This window comes from Leptidea sinapis, chromosome 32 (assembly GCF_905404315.1).
Source record: "Leptidea sinapis chromosome 32, ilLepSina1.1, whole genome shotgun sequence".
NCBI lineage: Eukaryota > Metazoa > Arthropoda > Insecta > Lepidoptera > Pieridae > Leptidea > Leptidea sinapis.
The window spans coordinates 8,344,360-8,364,666 of NC_066296.1; the positions used below are offsets into that span (position 1 = coordinate 8,344,360).

At 32.5% G+C, this 20,307-nt stretch overlaps 1 protein-coding gene across 1 annotated transcript in view; it reads left to right on the forward strand.

The window, feature by feature from the left end:
• The window catches only part of LOC126974325 (rootletin), a 201,031-nt gene that overhangs the window by 153,926 nt on the left and 26,798 nt on the right, over positions 1–20,307 (forward strand). The window contains exons 6-8 of the mRNA XM_050821783.1: positions 7,614–7,682; positions 8,411–8,488; positions 18,388–18,537. Coding sequence (XP_050677740.1) covers positions 7,614–7,682; positions 8,411–8,488; positions 18,388–18,537 — 297 coding nt within the window. The remainder of the gene's footprint in view (positions 1–7,613; positions 7,683–8,410; positions 8,489–18,387; positions 18,538–20,307) is intronic.

Here is a 20,307-nt window from a genome sequence, read left to right on the forward strand (position 1 = left end):
CTTCGAAACGGCTTGACCGATTCTCATGAAATTTTGAGTGCATATTGCGTAGGTCTGAGAATCGGACAACATCTATTTTTCATCCGCCTAAATGTTAAGGGTACACACTATTTTTTTTTTACATTTTTTTTTAAATTTGTTTGATTATGAGTCATCATTAAAAAATACATACAACTTCAAATTTTCACTCATCTACGATCAACAGTTACTTTTGTATCGCGATTTTAATATCGGTAATTATATATATACAAACTTCAGTACAAAATATTAAATGCAACAGAAAAAGAAATTAACTTCTAACAGCACCTTTTTATGGAAGACTGGGTAGTGTTGAAATTAAACATGTTAAACGAAAACCGCAGCCTGGATGTAGATAATACATATGCAATCCCAGAAATCTGGGAAATGAGCCTACTTGTCAGTAGGTTAACTTACTGTAATCTCCTAACGTTACCTTTAGTCAGTTAGGGAATACTTTGGCCGGCACCTGATTGCACAAAATTAAGCATGAATTATCCTAGACAGTCCCGGACACGAGCCGTTTCCCTTGCGAGCCAAGGTTTTTAAACGTTATGAACATAATATAACTAGTGGTTAGTGACTCTGCCTACTGAGCTAGAGGTCCCGGCTTCGAATTCCAGTAGTTGCAAGCATTTATATGAATATCGATGTTTGTTTCCGAGTCATGTATGTTTAAGTAAGTATATTGTATTAAATATATCGTTAATAAATCTTTTCTATTAGAAAAACAAAAATGTTCAGAGGCATAAAATCAAAAATAAACAGCATGAATAAATAAAATAAAAAATCAAAATATGTCCTATTTAATAAAAATTAAAATAAAAATATTTTTAAACTCGCTTTCCAATTCAATCTTTTAGTTTCTTTTATTTTTCTACTATTTTTGGATGGTCACTTTTAAGACCTATTACAAAAGGAACCGTGTTGTCTACAGCTACTGTCAACAAGTCGACTTGGTAGGTACCTACTGAAAATCAGAACTGGAAATCATTTCCAAAAATACTGAGTGGGTGTCCTTTTCATGACGCCGTATTTTTTATTTGTTAATTTAACTATGTATATATGTTTTGTGATGTCATGAATAAATGCATACTTCACTTTTATCTTGTACCCATAGTACAGGCTATGCCTAGTTTGGGGCACATAATTTGTGTAAAAGTAAGTCAATATTACAGTGTGTGTGAAATAGGAATTTTTGTTCCAAGAAAGTTTACAGTTCATATGAAACGTACCTAAAAGAGTATAAAAAATTTAATTGCATTTAACCATTATGTGTGAAATGCTTTTTTGTTGCAACTAATTCGGATTCCGAAACTCCCAGACTTTTGAGGATGTTGTGGAGTTTCTATGGTTCCCGCATTGACAATTCTGTTACCCACGGTCTCTTTACATCCATGGTGTGTTAATAGAAACTTTCTCAGTACTAAAGAAATTTCCTAGAATTGCTAGAAATATTATTACTTATAATAATAGATTAAATTGAGGTTCTTATCGCCAATAATTGAGAGCAATAATAGTGAAAGTATTTGCAAATTGTAATTTAATTCGGAACGCGTAGTCACTTTCGTCAGTGAGATGGGAATGCGGTTTGTACGAGAATAGAATCTATATCGTTCACTCAATGTTTACTTGATCATCTATTTGCTAATAGTATTACTTCATTGAATATCAAATATCTTATCGAAATATCTGTTTTTTTCTTTTCGTAAGAGGTTAACATAAGCGAAGGCTTTTCACAGACCGTTTGCGATCATACTTACAAGGTCTGAGCCATATGTTTTAGAATGGGTGGTAAGATTTTATCATTCATTAAGTAATTAAAATAATAAAAGTAAATAAAAACAAGATTGAAGAAAACACAAGAAAAGTGTGTCCGTGTATATTTACGCGCGATTAAAGTAAAACTTAATAATAATTAACAGATACATATATGTAAGCTTTGTACACTGTATGTATGATGTGTACATGGCCTAACGTACGAGTATGTGTACGCCGCCTAACAAGTATGACGTTACACATGAAGAATGACATTGACAGGAGCACACCAGAGAGAGAGAATTTAAGCCTACATGTGGAGGGATATATTTCTAATTGTATAAAAGTAATGAAAAGAAACAATTTTCACAAAATAGCTAGTTTAACTTAAGTAAAGTAATTCAGTGTCGATCTACTAAAATATTGGAAGTAAAAAACCTTTAATTGTCTTAACATTTAGGGGGATGAAAAATAGATGTTGTCCGATACTCAGACCTACCCAAGATGCACTCAAAATTTCATGAGAATCGGTCAAGCCGTTCGAAGGAGTTTAACTACAATTTTATATATTAGATTTTACAAATAATGATATAATGTTATATTGATATCTATTATTCATTAAAAAGTAAACACTTTCAAGTCAAGTCATTATCGGGTTCTAAATATTCTCTTTTATTCTTATTTATTGATGAAAGAGTACAATGTTCTTGGGATTCCGCCATTTCATTTACCTGATTATTATTTTCATTTTATATTCGTTTTATAATTTCAAAATTTTCATGCATGAAATAAAATAATTGAGATTAAGAAATTAAAGGTTATATTCTCATTAACACATAATATCTATTAACGATTATGGGCTGTATGGGCTCGAACCCTTTTCCTGTCCTAATGCAGAAAAAATCCAAATAAAAATTAACGAATGTGGCAACGTGAGAAAATTTCTGAAAAATTTAGTAATAAATAAACTTTATAATTAGTTATAAACTTGGAGATTTTCAAAATTAACACTGAGCAATATGAAATTTGATTTTTTAAACCAATTTAAAACCATTAAAGTACAATATACTATAAACATAATATATATTATATCGGTTGAAAAAGTGTTTTAACTGGTTTTTAATCTGACGGAAGTAGTTGAGCGTTAGATCCGTCAGAAAAAAATTCTGAAGTACCCCCAAGTCGCGATTAAAGAGGTTTTACTTCAAAAATAGATAAATACTTATTTATGGCCAACGTGGTTGGTTAGCAAACACAGATCTTATAACCGAATGGATAGATAAATGTGTGTAGAGTACTTATCTAGGCACGCAAGAACTTACTTGGACAATTGGTACAAGACAAAACTTGTACTTCTTTGGCGTAACAAAACAAAAACCGTTAAACTTTTATATTCCTTGTGCTATTTTACGTTTATAAAAAGAACGATGTTTCAATAAAGAATACACATATATTAAATACAACCAATGAAAATATTATTGTACCGCAAAATTAACTTAATTCGAAAATTTATTGAAGTAGGCGTTACTTTGCGGAAATCCATAAATAATTATGTATAAACAAATGATTTAAGTTTTCTTCAGTGTTAATTCCGCCAATATTTGTTTTTAAGCAATTCGACACGTGTTTCGCCTCTACACAAGGCATCCTCAGGACGTGTTGTCTCGCCAAAATCTGGCACGAGACTGAATCCCTCTTTTATACCCTCGGTAATTATAATATATATATCCTACTAATATTATGAATGTGAAAGTTTGTATGTCTGGATGTATGTTTGAACTTCTTTAACGCAAAATCTACGGAATAGATTTTGATGAAACTTTACAATAATATAGCTTACACACCAGAATAACAAATAGGCTATAATTTACAAAACTATAGTGTGAATTATACAAAATATAAAAGAAGTGTGATTGTTACTAATGAATACAACTAGCGCCATCTCTTATCAACTAGCAAGCACAAGATCAATACAATTTATATGGCAAAACAACGTTTTCCGGGTCAGCTAGTAGTTTATAATTCGGTCTGAAGTATGATACAAATGGTCTAGTTGATTGAATTGTCTAGTTGTCGTTTTGGTCGCGCATCCTAATTTACTCTGATAATTTTTACCGAACGCGTCAAAAGATGTTTAATTACAAAAATACCTATATTTTGAAACTGAACACAGTAAATATCATTTTTCAGGTGAACAACATAAAATATATTAATCGATAATGCCTAGGTGGATTTATATAAGACCTGTGTTCCTAAAGTGGAATCAATAAAAATATGTTATCATAAATAATAGATCATTTAAATGTTATTTTTAAAAAAATATCTTTTATAAAAGCAGGTGTCCTTGTCATTAATAACCTTAACTAGAGATTAGTAGGTAGGTAATTAGTAGTAAATTCATTATTTTTTTATTTGTTTTTAGTTTAGTAATGATGTGCATACCTTTAATTTAGATATGTAAATAGTAGCACTTATTAATGTTTATCTTATTCGTATATGTTAAATTATTAAGTAAGCCTTAAATAGTAAATAAGTGTAAAGTAAGAGTTCGCAGTTATAGGTGTCTGCGGGGTTATAAGGTCAACTTCCAAAGTGCACTGTTTGATCGTTATGACTTGGTTACCGTAATGAAAAGTGCATTCAAGGCAAACTTTCTTAAAACTCGGCATGGCAATACATAATCAGTGAATTTCGCATGGATATTGGAGTATGTGAAGTAAAGGTTGCTATAACATAAATTACTCTCTTAACTAATGGTATCGTTACCATAAATTGGGACTGGATCGACCACCGTAAGGATATTTCAATTATAAATTTGATTGTATCGAAATTTTATATAAAAAACAAAACAAAAAACAAAAGTCCGCTGAGTTTCTTACTTCTTTTTAGGTCTGTGGCATAAATTTTCAAATGGGTGGTAATTTTGACTTTCAACAAGAGCGCAAATAAATGAACAAAGTGTACAAGTTTTTATCAACCATACGTCACTCGAATGGTTGGCTCAGTTGGAAAGAGCATTCGCATGGAACGCCAGAGGTCGCGGGTTCGAGTCCAGCATCGTTAATAAAATTTTGTTTTATTTGTGTAATTAATCCCAGAAGTGAGGGTTATCACTTTAAAACATAACCCATTTTTTCAATAAGTGATTTGATATCCTATTGTTCGTGAAGAACAAAACAAATATTGATATCTTCTCAAAGATATATATTTCGTCTGTCTTAACAGAATTACAATTATAGTTTCTTGTGTAGTTCAGGTGTCGTGTGCAAGTAGTTGAAGTAGAATAGAATGAATGAATGAATGTTGTATTTGACAGATAGATGAAGGATGAAGTATGATTGACAGAGTAGGTAAACGAAGTAATATTTGAGCTATTTGATGGGTTTAGATGTATGACTCGATATAATAATAAAATTTAATTTAATACAGTTGACGACAGGGAAATCTGGCGTCGACACATATTTTTAATAAATTTATATAAATTTGATATCAACACTAACAAAATCAAAAATTAAAAACTTCCAGATAATTTTTTTTCAAACTTTTTTTGGCCTTGGCTACTATATAAGTACAACAGGAAGTGTACCATGTGAAGACATGGTCGCTAACCGCTCAAATCATTAATATTTTCTTGTCATCAAATCATTCATTATGGGTATGTTCCGATATGCACTGCGACCAGTACAGTACAGTGTGACGTCAATTTAGTATACTGTGAAGCCGTTCCTTTATAGCCAGTCATATTGGTTACTATTTAAAATGGAACGCAAGTATACGGGATACTGTCAGCCGCATTTTTTGACGCAGCATTCAATTGAGTGTATTAAAGTTTTAAAGGATTAAACTGTATTGTAAAACGTTAGGCACTCGAGTGGTTTTGACTGATCACGTGATCAAAGTACTGCGAGTACCTTACCTCGAAAACGCCAGTGCTCACAGTAGAATATGGCGGCGATTAATGACTTCATATATTTCCTTAGGGTACTGCGGCAGTATACTGGTAGTCCATAACGGAACGAATTTTTCTACAGAGATAGCACTGTGCAGTGCTCGCAGTGCATATTGGAACATACCCTATATTCGTCTTGATTGGTGAATATCGAAAGTGGAAAGTTTATAAGGAAGGGTCAGTCGTGATACAATCTGTTCTACATAATAATATTATTATAGTTTTTTTTATGAAAAATAGGGACGACACGAGCAGGACGTTCAGCTGATCGTTATTGATACGCCCTTCACATTATAATTTAGTGCCACTCAGGATTCTTGAAAGACCCAAAAATTCTGAGCGCACAATCGCGCTCGTCAGCTTAAGACATAAGATATTAAGTCTCATTTGCCCAGTAATTTCACTAGCGGCGGCGCCGTTCAGACTGAAACACAGTAATGTTTACACATGCTGCGCCGTATAAGCAGTAGCTTCACGGCAGAAATATCCGCCGTTGTGGTATCCATAAACTAGCCGGCATCCTGTGAAAAGGAGCCTCCCACTGATACTGGTGCTGCATTATGTTCCAAAGTTATCTCTTTTTACCCTTCGGTGTGAATAGATTTCTGTCGGTATAGGTAAATAGTAACAGCAACGTCCAATCAGCAATATTCATTGCTATGCAGACGACAGCACGGCGTATGCTTCCTACACCGGCCGTGCCAACATGTCCCGGGATAGCGTCGACGAGAACCGGATCAAACTTGTGCCTGAAATCGAGACTATGCTTTGCAAAGTCTCGGAATGGGGCCGACAAAATTTAGTCCAATTCAACCCCAAGAAGACACAAGTTTGTGCGTTCACCACTAAAAAGTCTCCAGCGGCCGAATTCCACCATCGGACATTACGTGCAAAGTACCATGCGCATCACGTAGACGTCTGGCATTCCACAACCGCGCGTTTTCTTCGAAATTTCTTGCATCGCACAGCCACTTGTGGAATCAACTACCGGCAGCGGTCTTCCCGAACAGATACGACTTAGGGACCTTCAAGAAAAAAGCATACTCCCACCTTAAAGGCCGGCAATGCATTTCTTGACACACCTGTTGTTGCGGATGTCCATGGGCGGTTGCCTCACCTCTCCCCATCCCGTGAGCCTCTTGCCCGTTTGCCCCCTCTCATATAAAAAAAAAAAACGTCCAGTCCCGTTAGTCTCGTCCCTTAATGTCATAAAAAACCACAATATGTTGATCCTCACTGATCTGGGAGCTCACCCTTTCAAAACAAAAAATCTCAAATCGTACATAAAATGTCGCATTGAGAACTTCCTCCTTCTTTTTGTTGTCGCAGATCATCATAATATATTGTATTTGTATTGTATTTCGTAGCCATGGACTCCGTGGCCAAGAATTTTCAGTCGATTTAAGCTTTTAGAAAGCTCCGTGTTTTATCTTGACATCTTCAATTATTGTAATAAAACTGGTTTTGCTGTTTGAAATTGAATTAGCGCCTTCACGACATGATTACTCATAGCTGTACAAAATATGTACTTTAATTAAAGAACTTTCAATTGCTTGCAAATGATTTATTGAGAGACATCGGCTGGAGAATGCCAACTTTACGGACCTACCGAAAAGAATTTAGCACAAATGTAAAATGTACTATTCATTTAGCGCCACCTATAATTTTATATACTACTTAATATATTTAAACCAATAGATAACTTGATAAACTGTGGCACTGCAACACTACACTTGCTTGAATGAAACAGTTCGTAACTGTTGTAGTAGATGGCGCTGTAACCAAAAACCAGATTATTATAAAAAAAAATAAGCCTGCACCTGTACTGTATTTAAACAAATTGGTTATTTAATGAACAAAAATTAAGTTTATTTGTTTTTTGTTACAGGGAAAGGAGAAAAGTAATAGAGCAGATCTGAAAACCGACATCCAACATAGAAAGGAAACGTTTTACAGGGTCAGTACCATACATACTCATTTCGCTAAACCGATGCCTACCAGGTATTAGTAACAATTTTTTAAGTAAGAATAACAGTGACTAAAGGATCAATGGATTCACTTTTTGCTTTGTGATCGCTCCCGCGCTTTTCTCCAATGATGCGCCTTTTGTCGAATATAATTTTTATTTTGTTATGCAGGAATTTGTTAAGAGTCTATACTCTATATATTATGTATGTTTCTTCGTATGTATGTATGTTCTAGAAACCGAACTGTTGGCCGATTTTGATAATACTAAAGTTATCGTTATTGTGATTGAACATGACAGTCGGCTTTTTACCCGACTGCGCCAGAAGGACGGTTATTTTTGTTATTTTCTTTTTAGTTTAAATTAATCATTGATATTAATATTATGTTTCACTGTAGTACCACTACGGCACGTATTTCTGCCGTGAGGCAGTAATGTATAAGCATTACTGTGTTTCGGTCTGAAGGGCCCCGTAGCCAGTGAAAAGGGCGTATCAATTACCATCACCTGAACGTCCTGCTCATCTCTTCCCTTATCTTCATAAAATAAAGTGCCAACTGCCGATAATTTAATATAGCCGCAGGCTAATAAGCTTAAGCTTACCAAGGGGTGACCAATAACAAAAGCCATTAAGGCTTGTCAGGACTACAAAAAATATGGGCTAGTTATACCGAGATTTTTATACCTAAATTGTGTAGTAATATTGTGTATTGTTACAGGAGGCCCCGTCGGACGGTGATTCGGCGGTGTCTTCTGCGCCGGCTTCATTGTCTCCACAGCCGCTCGTCGATATGTGGGTCAGTATTCCTGTTCACATGTTATCTCGTATAGAGGTGACTGTATAGTTTCTATAGAGTTTTTTTATAGAGTTAAACAAAATAATACATAAAGGAACTTTCAGAGATTGCAGTCAGAGATATTGAGAAATTGATATTACTCACTCCTACTATATTCATTATAATTAACTCTTTTTTGATTTATTTCTTAAGATTTTTTTTTTTCACTTAAGTACAAATAATAGGTTATATCTATGTTATAAAATTGAGACAAATAATTCAAAAAATACTATTATGCTGTAATGATTTAGAAGAGCAACTGTTTTAAGAAATTGTTTCTGAACTTAATAGTAATAGTATTTTACTTTGACTTTAACTAGTCACTTAAGGAATATTTTCGGTGGATCACCGATGACCTCACAATATTCTTACAAATCGCGTTTTAACTACCAATAATATAAATAAATAATTTAAGTTAAAGCTTAAAAGAACAAAAAATCATTATGAATTATGAAAGATAAATTAAATATTCTAAACCTAACATATCTAATACTAAATTAATGACTTGCTTACTGTTCTTAAACAGCAAAGATGCAAAACCATTGTTAGTTAAGGGGATAGTTAAGAACACATATTGAAAAGAAATAAAAAAAAAATGGTTTTGATAGTTTATTCTCATATGTCTTATCTCTGTCAACATTCTATTTTTAACTCTTGTACTCGTGTTATAAATGCTTACAATCATAATAAATAACTTAGTGTGCGCGATTTTTATAAAATTTTTAATTATGTGACCATTAAATACCAGCTTGCTAAAATAAATTTGATTCAGTGGTTACAGTATTTAATCCTCATCCAATCATCGTGACCACACAATGACAAAAAATTCTGCATTTAAACAAGAAAATTGTAATATAATTATTTATTCAGGGACGCACTAAACCATAATTTCATCGAGCGGTTGACGCAGGAGGTCTATTACCAAAATCGAAAGCCGAAGTTTCGGTCCGAAACGAAAGAACGACGAATTTCGAATTAAATCCTATTACCAAAGTACTTCGGAACCGAATAGTGCGGACGGATTTCGTATCGGAACCATAGACATAACCATATAAAGCGCAGTTGTAGTTACGATCATAATAATGTCAAGTGAATTTGGGAATTAGATAAGCGAAAGGCAAAATGTCTAATCGCGAACTTCGTATCGATATTCGGATTCGAAATACTTTCGTAATAGGAAAATATACGATCCATCAACCGAAACTTCGTATTTCGCTTTTGGTAATAGGGCTCCAGGTTCGTAGGTGTATAATGAGCATATTAAGATTGCAACTGAGTTACGCGTTACAGTTTCACCTATTAGTAAGATAGATAGGTGGTGATGGGCCAGGTGTTAGGGGAACTTCAGTTTACCGAGTTGTCATGCAGCCTTATCCTTAGTATGGGGTTCATTTAGAACATTATTTTATGTTTTTGAAACTGACATGCCACCCGTGAATTTGACCACTTAAACTTCGTAAGTTCTCGTAATCAGGAACGACGGTAAACTAATGTCAGATGAAAGCCCTTCCTCTCTTACTCTTGCTTCGCTATACATACTCTTTGGTTCTTAAGCATTTTTCTCCAATTTGACCATTGATTGACGATTTGTTCGTAACTTCACTGTAGTCTTTTTGAGCGGAAATCTTATTTAATCATTGCAAGAAATTTTATTAGAACCTGTCGCGGGTAGGTACAATTGAGTTATATCGATATGATTTCTTAAATTATATACTATTCTTTTTTAAATAAAATTTATTACTTTTTAATTATGCTAAAACAAAAGTTTTCTACATAACTTTTTTTAAAGACTTTGTGTTACATTATTTTAAATTCTATAGCGATTATAACTATATATATGCACTAGCCGTTCCCACCCGCTTCGCTAGACGAATTTTAAAAGGAAATAAACTAATTAAGGAACGTTGGAATTAAAAAAATAAGTAGCCATGAATCGTCTAGGATAAAGTTCGCATCGAATGGTGGTAGTTTCATGTCGATACGATCAGTGGTTTAGGCGTGATTGAGCCTCAAACAATGACCATTTTCATTATATATATATATATATACAACGTCTGTCTGTTTGACGTTGTTCTGTAGATAATAAAAAGAAAATACTGTTTTAAAGCAATTTGCCAATAATATTTCGGAACATCAAGAATTATTTCGTAACGTATGCTCCTTGTTGTTATAATGAAATTGTTTTACAGCAGAACTGTCAAACCGTGCGTCAATAAATTCACTCACAGAAAATATGTCTATACAAAACAAATATCGGAAATAAAAATATTTATGGATCCCAGATCGAAATAAAAAGTATCCTATCTCTCAAGTTGGACTTAACTGCACTCCATGAAGTAATCCCCATTAAAATCCGTTCATTAGTTTAGGAGTTCATCACGGACAAACAACGTGTCACGTGATTTATATATATTAAGATAATGTCTATTGTAACTATCGAATGCATACCTACTTTAGGTTTTTTATCCTAAAATCTAACAGTATAGTATAATACCACTTACCTAACCATTAGTCACATTATGTAGTACGTAATTAATATTCCTACTTAACTCGCAATCAAAACTAGTAATTACTAATTAGTTAATCAATTATTAATTGTCTATTGCAACCGGCCTGTTGCGAGCGCGCTCATTAGAATGTGAAATATTGAAAGTTCCGACACTAATTATAATATTAATTCTCTTTACCTGTATATCCATCTGTTTCCAACTAACAGATAATAAGGGCATAATACAAAACATAATAGTCATAAAAGTACTCGAACAATATCGTTGGCAAACCATTAAATGTTACATTCGTTTCCGTATTGTTTAAAAATAACGATTCAATGTATAAATGATTATATAATTTATGCAATAGTAACGTAAAAAAGAAGTGTATTTAATTACTTAAATATTATTAGAAACTTATTAAAATAATACACTGTAAGACAGGTTTGTTTCAAATTCAGAGTAAATCGAAAAATTAAAAATGTTATATTTAAATATAATGGTACTTTTTTATGACATGTGATGGTAAGAAAAAATAAGCCCGCTGAGTTTCTCAGAGCAACCGTTCTTCTCAGGTCTGAGGCATGCCTTTTGGAATGGGTGGTTATTTTTGACTTTCAATATGATACTTTATATCCTATCTATATATATAAAAATGAATTGCTGTTCGTTAGTCTCGCTAAAACTCGAGAACGGCTAGACCAATTTGGTTTTGAATTATTTGTGGAAGTCCAGAGAAGGCTTTAAAGGTGAATAAATAGGAAAATGCTGCTAAATTAAATAAAAACAACAAATTTGTTTTTCCTTTGATGTGTCCATACATAATTTCTATGCGAGAATTTATTGACGCACGGTTTGACAGATCTGCTGTGAAACAATTTCATTACGACAGCAGGGTGCATATTTTACGAAGTAATTGTTGATGTTATGATATTATATTATTGACAAATTCATATAAAAATATTATTTTATTTATTATATACAGAACAACTTCTGCCGGGGTTTGAATAAAAATATTTGAATTTACGTGTTTGATCGTAAAAAAGAAACAATAATGTTGAATTAAATGTTACTTGAACCATGCATTGGGCTACGCTTTTTTAACTCTAGTCCGAATGAAACTTTATTTATTTATTAGGAAGCCAACGTGCATACAACTACTTTAATCTATAGATACATTTAAAAATTATTTTATAATGTTGTATACTCCACTTACAGGCTAAATCGACATGCTTAATAGTATTATATACATCCTTTGTTAAACTAAAACTTTTGAAAACAATTTTTGATAAAATTTTTACAAATTAAAGCCACAAGCAAAAGGCTGATAAAACAATAAAATAACTATGTTTTTACTTAATAACCAAGAAAAAACTAAAGAATAAAACAATAACTACGAACAATGACTAACCATCTTGCAGTACTTTCATAATTTTTTTGATTTCTTTATTGAAACATGGGGCAGAGTGCTGAAAAATATCTATACCAGCTCTTTTAACCAAGTTGTTGTAGGTGACAACTATTCTATACAAAGGGGCGGATCTGCCTAGGTTTGGTCTAGTTAATCTAGGCCTGAACGTTAGTTTTTTGAGAACATGTGACCTAGCATTACGCTTTGGTACCGCCAATTGAACCCTACTCAACAGATTTTCGCAATCGACCCCTCCATCTATAACATTTTTTAGGAAAGAGAGATCAATTAAGTCCCTGCGATCAGACAGTGATGATGCTTTATAAAATTTTAAAAGATCAGTGTAGGTCCCTTTTTATGTATTTTATCCTTGTATGCTAGGTGCCATAAGAACTTCTTCTGGACTCTCTCTACCCTATTTGTATGTATTTGATAATATGAGTTCCATGCAATAGAACAGTATTCAAGTCTGCTTCGAACTAGCGAATTAAAAAGTGCTAGTTTAGTCGAAGACTTTCTAAATGCCTTTGTATTCCTGATTATGAATCCCAACAATTTTAGTGAATTTTTAACTATATTGTCAATATGAGGTATAAAGCTTAATTTATAATGTACGATCACGCCAAGATCTTTTATTTGATTTACTTTTTCTAAAATGTTGTTTTTGATACTATAATCGAACTCAACATGTTTAATTTTTCTGCTGAAGGTTATGCTTTTGCATTTCAAGTGATTTAATTTTAAATTATTGAGATCGCACCAATCAGAAAGTCTATCCAAGTCACTTTGAATATGAATTGAATCACATATGTCATTGATCTTACTGTATATCTTTAGGTCATCAGCATATATTTGGAACTGACAGTACTTGAAACATTCAATAATATCGTTTATGAATATTCCAAATAACAAGGGCCCAAGATTGGAGCCCTGTGGTACTCCTGACGTCGCAACAAATGTGTGGGACTGATATAATCCTAAAACCACATTCATTTTGCGATTCGTTAAGTACGACTCAAACCAGCTAAGTAGAATCCTGCAGATACCGTATCTCCGGAATTTCTCTAACAAAATATAGTGATCAACTACATCAAACGCCTTTGATAGGTCCGCGTAAACACAATCTACTTGAGCTGTATTATCCAGAGCCATTGTTACGTCATCCACAAAGAAGGCTAAATTAGACATAGTTGATCTTTTTTTAATGAACCCGTGCTGGTTTTCTGATATCGCTGGTTTCATGTACCATGCTAGTAGCGGACAAATTAATTTTTCAAAAACTTTAGAAAATATTGATAAAATACATATTGGTCTGTACTTTGCTATGTCTTTTCGATCCCCACTTTTGAATACGGGAACTACCCTGGCTCTTTTCCAAATACTTGGGAATTCACCGTCACACAAAGATTTGTTAAATATCAGCAATAACGGTTCTGCTAGGAAAACAGAACAACGTTTAGCAAATATGGGTGGTATATCGTCTGGTCCGGGCCCTTTATTAACATCAAGGCCTTTTAATAGTTTTATAACATCCATTTTTGTTATGTTGATACTGCCTAATTGTGAGTTATGTATGGAATTTGTATTAATAGATGGTTCTCTTTTTAATATTTTGTCTGACATTATGTACATATTTGAAAAGTGATTTGCGAATTGATTGCAAATATCCAAGCCATCAGTGAATGAGTAACCATTAAAAGACATAAGAGCAGGATAGTCACATTTATTATTACGCTTTTGTTTTAAGTAAGAATGAAAAAATTTAGGATTTAATTTAATATTATGTTCTACCCTTTCTAAATAGTTTTTATAATCTAAATAATAATTTTTTCACATCTTTCTCGTAATAACATAAATTCAATTTCATCCATAGGATTACAATATTTTAAGTACAGTTTTCTATATTTATTCTTCTCAGCTAATCTTTTAATTAAGTTTTTTGAATACCAAACAGGATAACAACTTTTATTTTTAATTTTTTTCTTAGGCACACATTTTTCAATTATTTTACGCAGCTCTGCATAAAATATAATTGTCATATGATTTACAGTTTGACACTCACTGAAAAGAGACGACCAATTAAGGCCCTCAAGATTGTCATTGATGCCTTCATAATCAGCGTTTCCAAAATTATATTTTATGATCTCATTAGGAGACAGCAAAGCTTCTTTATCATCTATTTTAAAGTTTATTTCAAGAGGCGGATGATACTTATCTATAGAGCAAGCAGAAAAGTCACTTTGTACTATTTTTATATTATTAAAGTTGCAGAAAACAAGATCTAATATTTTACCGTATGCGTTACATATGCAGTTATACTGTGATAGACTTGTTAGTGCCATAAAATCATTGATAATTGTAACTACAGGACCACTATTGGATGGGGTCATTCTTGTGCCGTGAGTATCTTCATAACTCCATTTTATGGATGGAATATTGAAATCACCAAGCACTATCACTTGTAATTGGTCATTTATAATAGTATGTTCTACATTCTTTATGAAACCTTCAATAGTTCCATATTTTAGCTGTGAAGGTATATATACTGCACATATCGATATAGTTATTGATTTTAGGACCACATTAACCCAGGTCTTCATGATCAGATTCCCACAAATCTACCCTGTAGCATTTATATTTTCTAGAAATAGCAATTAATACTCCCCCTCCATCCAATTTGCATGACTCGCTAGATTCACGATCTCTACGAAACACATTATATCTATCATCAATAAACTCATTATTCAATACTCCGCTGTTAAGCCATGTTTCTGTGAACACTATAATATCAAAGTCCGAATTCAGTACTGCAAGATATATGTCATTAGTTTTTGTTCTTATTCCTCTAACATTTTGATAGAAAATTTTTAAACCTTTAACCATCAATTCCAGTTACAAGTTTTGATGCCTTTTAAAATACAAAAACTATTACACAATAAAAAGTTATTTACACAGAGACGGACAAAAGATTAGAGAATTTTATACTAAGGTGGCTAATTGATCCTTTGATTTTACTAATATTACGTCACTTGATATGGTTTTTCGTAAGAATATATTACCGTTACGCGACCAGACGAAACGGTACTGTTTAGTTTACTTTATGTCTAGCAACACCAGATTAATCTTTAAGCCGGGCCTTAAGGGTTTTTGTTAATAATTTAAATTTACCATAGACTAACAATTGTACGTGACGTCATCCGATTTGAAATATATTCAGTAGTTTTTGCGTTCCGTCTGGACATACATACAGACAAACGGAAAAACCGACGGTAATTCTATAAAGTATTTTTAAAGTGAAACTTTTATTACATCGTCTCAAACTTTTTCGTCTGTGTGTTGCATGTCGCGTGACGGACGGGCGGCGCCTATATTTCACCGCCTATACTCATTTGTGCCAGTGCTCTACGCTATTTTGTTTGTTTTTATTATTTCCCATTATCATTCCAATTTTCCAAGCATAAAATTAAGATTGATAAAGCGATATTTATACCCTTAATGGAACATTATTCCAAAAACTTTTAGTTAAATGTTTATATTGTGAAAAAAAGTTTCACTTTTACCATGGTTACATAAAACCACACAATCCTTTTTTTGAATCAGTATTGTTTTATAAAACAAACATTAAGCATTCTGTTTAACATATTCAACGTGCAGTCTTTATCTTGTAACCATTTAATTATATATATAAATGTGTACATAATATAATATAAAATAATACAGTTCCTCGACAGCCTTGAGATCAGTTAGGAGTTCGATCACAGAGGACCAAATGTCACGCTTTTGCAACACAAACATCGTGCCGTTAGATTAAAGGCGCCATTTTATTACGTCACAGAGTTGGCACAACAATGCGACGAACTTTAGATACATAGACAGAGCCGCACATATTTTTCTAACACCTAACAACATAAGAAGTACATGTTCACGATTCATTTATCCCACTTAACCTTCGAATAATAAGGATATTCACAAATTAAGGTTAAAATGTGAATTCCGTACTTCTTTTTCCGTTAGTTGCACTATCTAGTTGGAATAATAGTACAAAATCCGGCCATGGCGTGTTTACCATATCCAAAATATTTTTTTATTTATTTAGTAGATAGCCCACGTTGTATACAGTTTCCTTATGGTAAATTCACACATTATGAACTTATATTATCTAACATGGTATACCCCAGTTACGGGCTAACACGACATGAAATTAATTAAATTACAAGGAACTACATAATAACATGACTAAAATAAGATAATTTCCATTTTTACTTACTATCTAAAGTACCTTCACAACACTTTATAAAATACCTTCACAACAATATAAGAACTTATAAAATACTAGCTGACCCAGCAAACGTTGTATTGCCGATATTAAAATCGCGATACAAAAGTAACTGTTGATCGTAGATGGGTGAAAATTTGAAGTTGTATGTATTTTTTAATGCTGACTCATAATCAAACAAATTTAAAAAAAAATCGTGGGGATCACCCTTAACAATTAGGGGGATAAAAAATAGATGTTGTCCGATTCTCAGACCTACTCAATATGCACTCAAAATCAAAGTTTAACACCATGACACGAGAATTTTATATATTAGATATATAACAATTTGTATTTTTTCCCAAACCAGCATCGTGTTGATCGACACTTAACGGTTCATTGATTTAGAATTCAAACCGTTTAAAATATTGCTTAATAAAATTTACACACGCTCCATCTAAAAGTTCTTACTTACATATTTTTTTATTATATGAACTAAAATGTTCACACATCAATATAATATATGAATAACATTGATAATACGAGATAATAGTCTTTTAAATGTTTTCACCGTTAATTTATTATCTTTTCACTTTTTAAGTGTTTTTTGCATATTTTTGAGCCAATGGGGTATCGCATATTATCATTTCGTTGATAAATACAATGTATGTGACGCCACCCAAGTTTTTTATCGAGAATATTTTAAAGAGCAGTAAACTGGTGTTGTTTAAGCTTAATTAAGTAGCAGACAAAGTTGTTAATGTTTGATTCACAATTTTTTGGTCACTGTGCTTGATGTTTTTCAAATTAAAGTGATTTTAAAATATTTTTTATAATTGGCAATAAAATGCTCGTATAGGTAATAAGGGTATTTATTTATTTACGTTATGTGTGGATTTATGCATTTACTGTTTACTCAATAACTCATACGTTTTTATTTATTAATTAACATACCTATTTCTTTTCTTACTCGTGTAAGGCATTAAGTTTTTGACGTATGAGTATTTTGTTGCATCACTTTACATATATTCTATTTGAAATGATTTGTAAAACAACGATGAAGCTGTAAATGTCGATTTAAAACATTGGCAATGAGTTTCTTGCCACTTCTTCTCATAAAATTCAACCTTTTCCGAAGGTTGAGCTATATAAAAGAAAAGAAAACTTTTGTCATTCATAAGTGTAACACCCCTGACTTACATGAATAAAGTGATTTTTATTTTTACTACTGCTTCCTAACTAACTACCTACTATCAAACAGAATAACTTACTATATAAGCACTGCTATGTTGTAAAAAAATGTTTTAAAACAAACATTACATAAATACATTGTGAAGGTTTAAGAAACACTCAATGTTGATAAAAATTATCTGAAATCTTGGACTTCCCTTATCTAGAATATACGATATTTTTATTAGGAGCAACCTGTAGAATAAACATTCGTTTACACTATTCGTCTTCAAGGTCATTCTGTACACAGTCTAATAGAATAACTTAATATATAAGTACTGCTGTGTTGTAAAAAAAAATTAACCAAACATTACATAAATACATTGTGAAGGTTTAAGAAACATTTAATGTTGATAAAAATTATCTGAAATCTTAAACACTTATCTACAATACAAGATTTTAAACTTTATTAAGAGCAACCTGTAGAATAAACACTCCTTTACACCATTCGTCATCAAGGTCATTCTTTGTACAGTCATGCGGTCAGTGCCGCAGTTCGGCCGAGCGCGCGGCGGCCGCTGCTCGCGAGTGTACGCGGCTGTCAGACGCGCTTCGAGACGCGAGAGACCAACTCGAGCTCATGGAGTTTCGACTGCTCGAGCTAGAAGACGCACATCCCGAGAAGGTAGTGTGAATACACCTTTATGTAACATTCTATACAGTGTGTCATTTACAGCTGATTTAGTTTAAACCTACTCTGGCGCTAACCGGACGTGTATATTAATTTTATGCATTAATATAAATTATTATTATATCATTCAACGTGAAAAAGTACTTTGTTTTTATCAGTGTTGTTTGTGAAAATAATGCATATTACTAAAATTGGTATACAATTTTTTTGGTGATGTTAAGACATAATTATGTGATTTTTGTGTTCAATTGTTTTTATACGTAATGAAGTGTTCGTTTAAATAAGAAATAAACCGCCATTAATTAGGTTAATATATTATACTCAAGCCAGTGTTGCTAGCTATTATAGTCAAGATATCGACTCAGTATTAGTTTAAATCACATACAATAAATTATCTTTGATTGTTTTATAATGTTGCGATACTGTTAGAGCGACGCCTTCATTGTGTTTTTCAGCGAGTACTTTTGAAGTTGTTTTAAGTGTTTGTTTTGACATGACATCACAGTGATATGTTTGGATTGCATGACGCGAATCTTGAGGTAAACTTAAATTAGCAATGTAATTAATAATTTTGTTATTGCAGACAAATTTCGATAATTAATTTGTGTATCTGATTATAAGACCTATTTAAATTGTCAATTTGAGTCGAAAGTCTTTGATAGTATTATGTCCTATGGTATTTTGTTATGGGGCAGTGCGGCCGATATTAATACCATCTTTGTGCTGCAGTAGAGGACTATTCGCGCGATTTATAAACCTAGGTCCTAGAGAATCATTAAGAGAAAAATTTAAAGAAATAAACATTTTGACTGTTGCTTCTCAATATATTTTTGATAATGTTCTGTATGTATATAAGCACATTGAGGAATTCTCTAGAAACTGTAACATTCATAATGTTAACACGAGGAACAAACATAAACTTGTTATGCCTACTACTCGGTTGGGTCGAGTTAGTAAGTCTTTTGTTGGGCGATGTATATGCTTCTACAATATGACCCCAGAAAATGTACAAAACAAATGTGTTACGAAATTTAAAAGAATTGTTAAAAAACGTTTGTGTGGGAAAGGTTATTATAGCATAAACGATTTTCTTAATGACACCACGGACTGGGAATAAAGCGAACACCTTCAGGCTCTTTAATTATAAATGTTTATTGTACGATATCACATTGTTATCCATATTTTATATAAAAAAAACCCGCTGAGTTTCTTGCGCCCATTCTTCTCAGGTCTGAGGCAGTCTCTTTCGAATGGGTGGTAGTGTTTGAGGTTCAATAAGTGATTTTAAATCCTATTTTGAATAAAAATATTTGAATTTGAAATAGGATAAACTTTATTTTTGTAGAGATGACGTTAAGTGGTCATTGCGACTCACATTCTTGTGAAGCCTCTAGTTTTATAAAGGATCGTGGAATGATGATCACACACTTCACCAGATATCTTCATAACAATACACAAACAGTTGAAACTTAACGGCTTTTCTAATTGGGTTCGTAATTTGAAATTCCGTCACCATATCAATACATGCTAACAGTTAAACAATCAATGAACTGTGTAATATTATATAGGTTCCTATATTATCTGTGGGTTTTCTTTATATCTTGTTTAACCATTCATATCTCACTTTTAGAAAATAAAATATATTTATATAACCTTAGAAAGAAGCGTGAGAATATAAAATATATTATAATTTGTTTTATAATTTATATATTTTTAAAGATCATGGGCGGACTCGTCCCCACCCATATAAAATAATGAATGAAA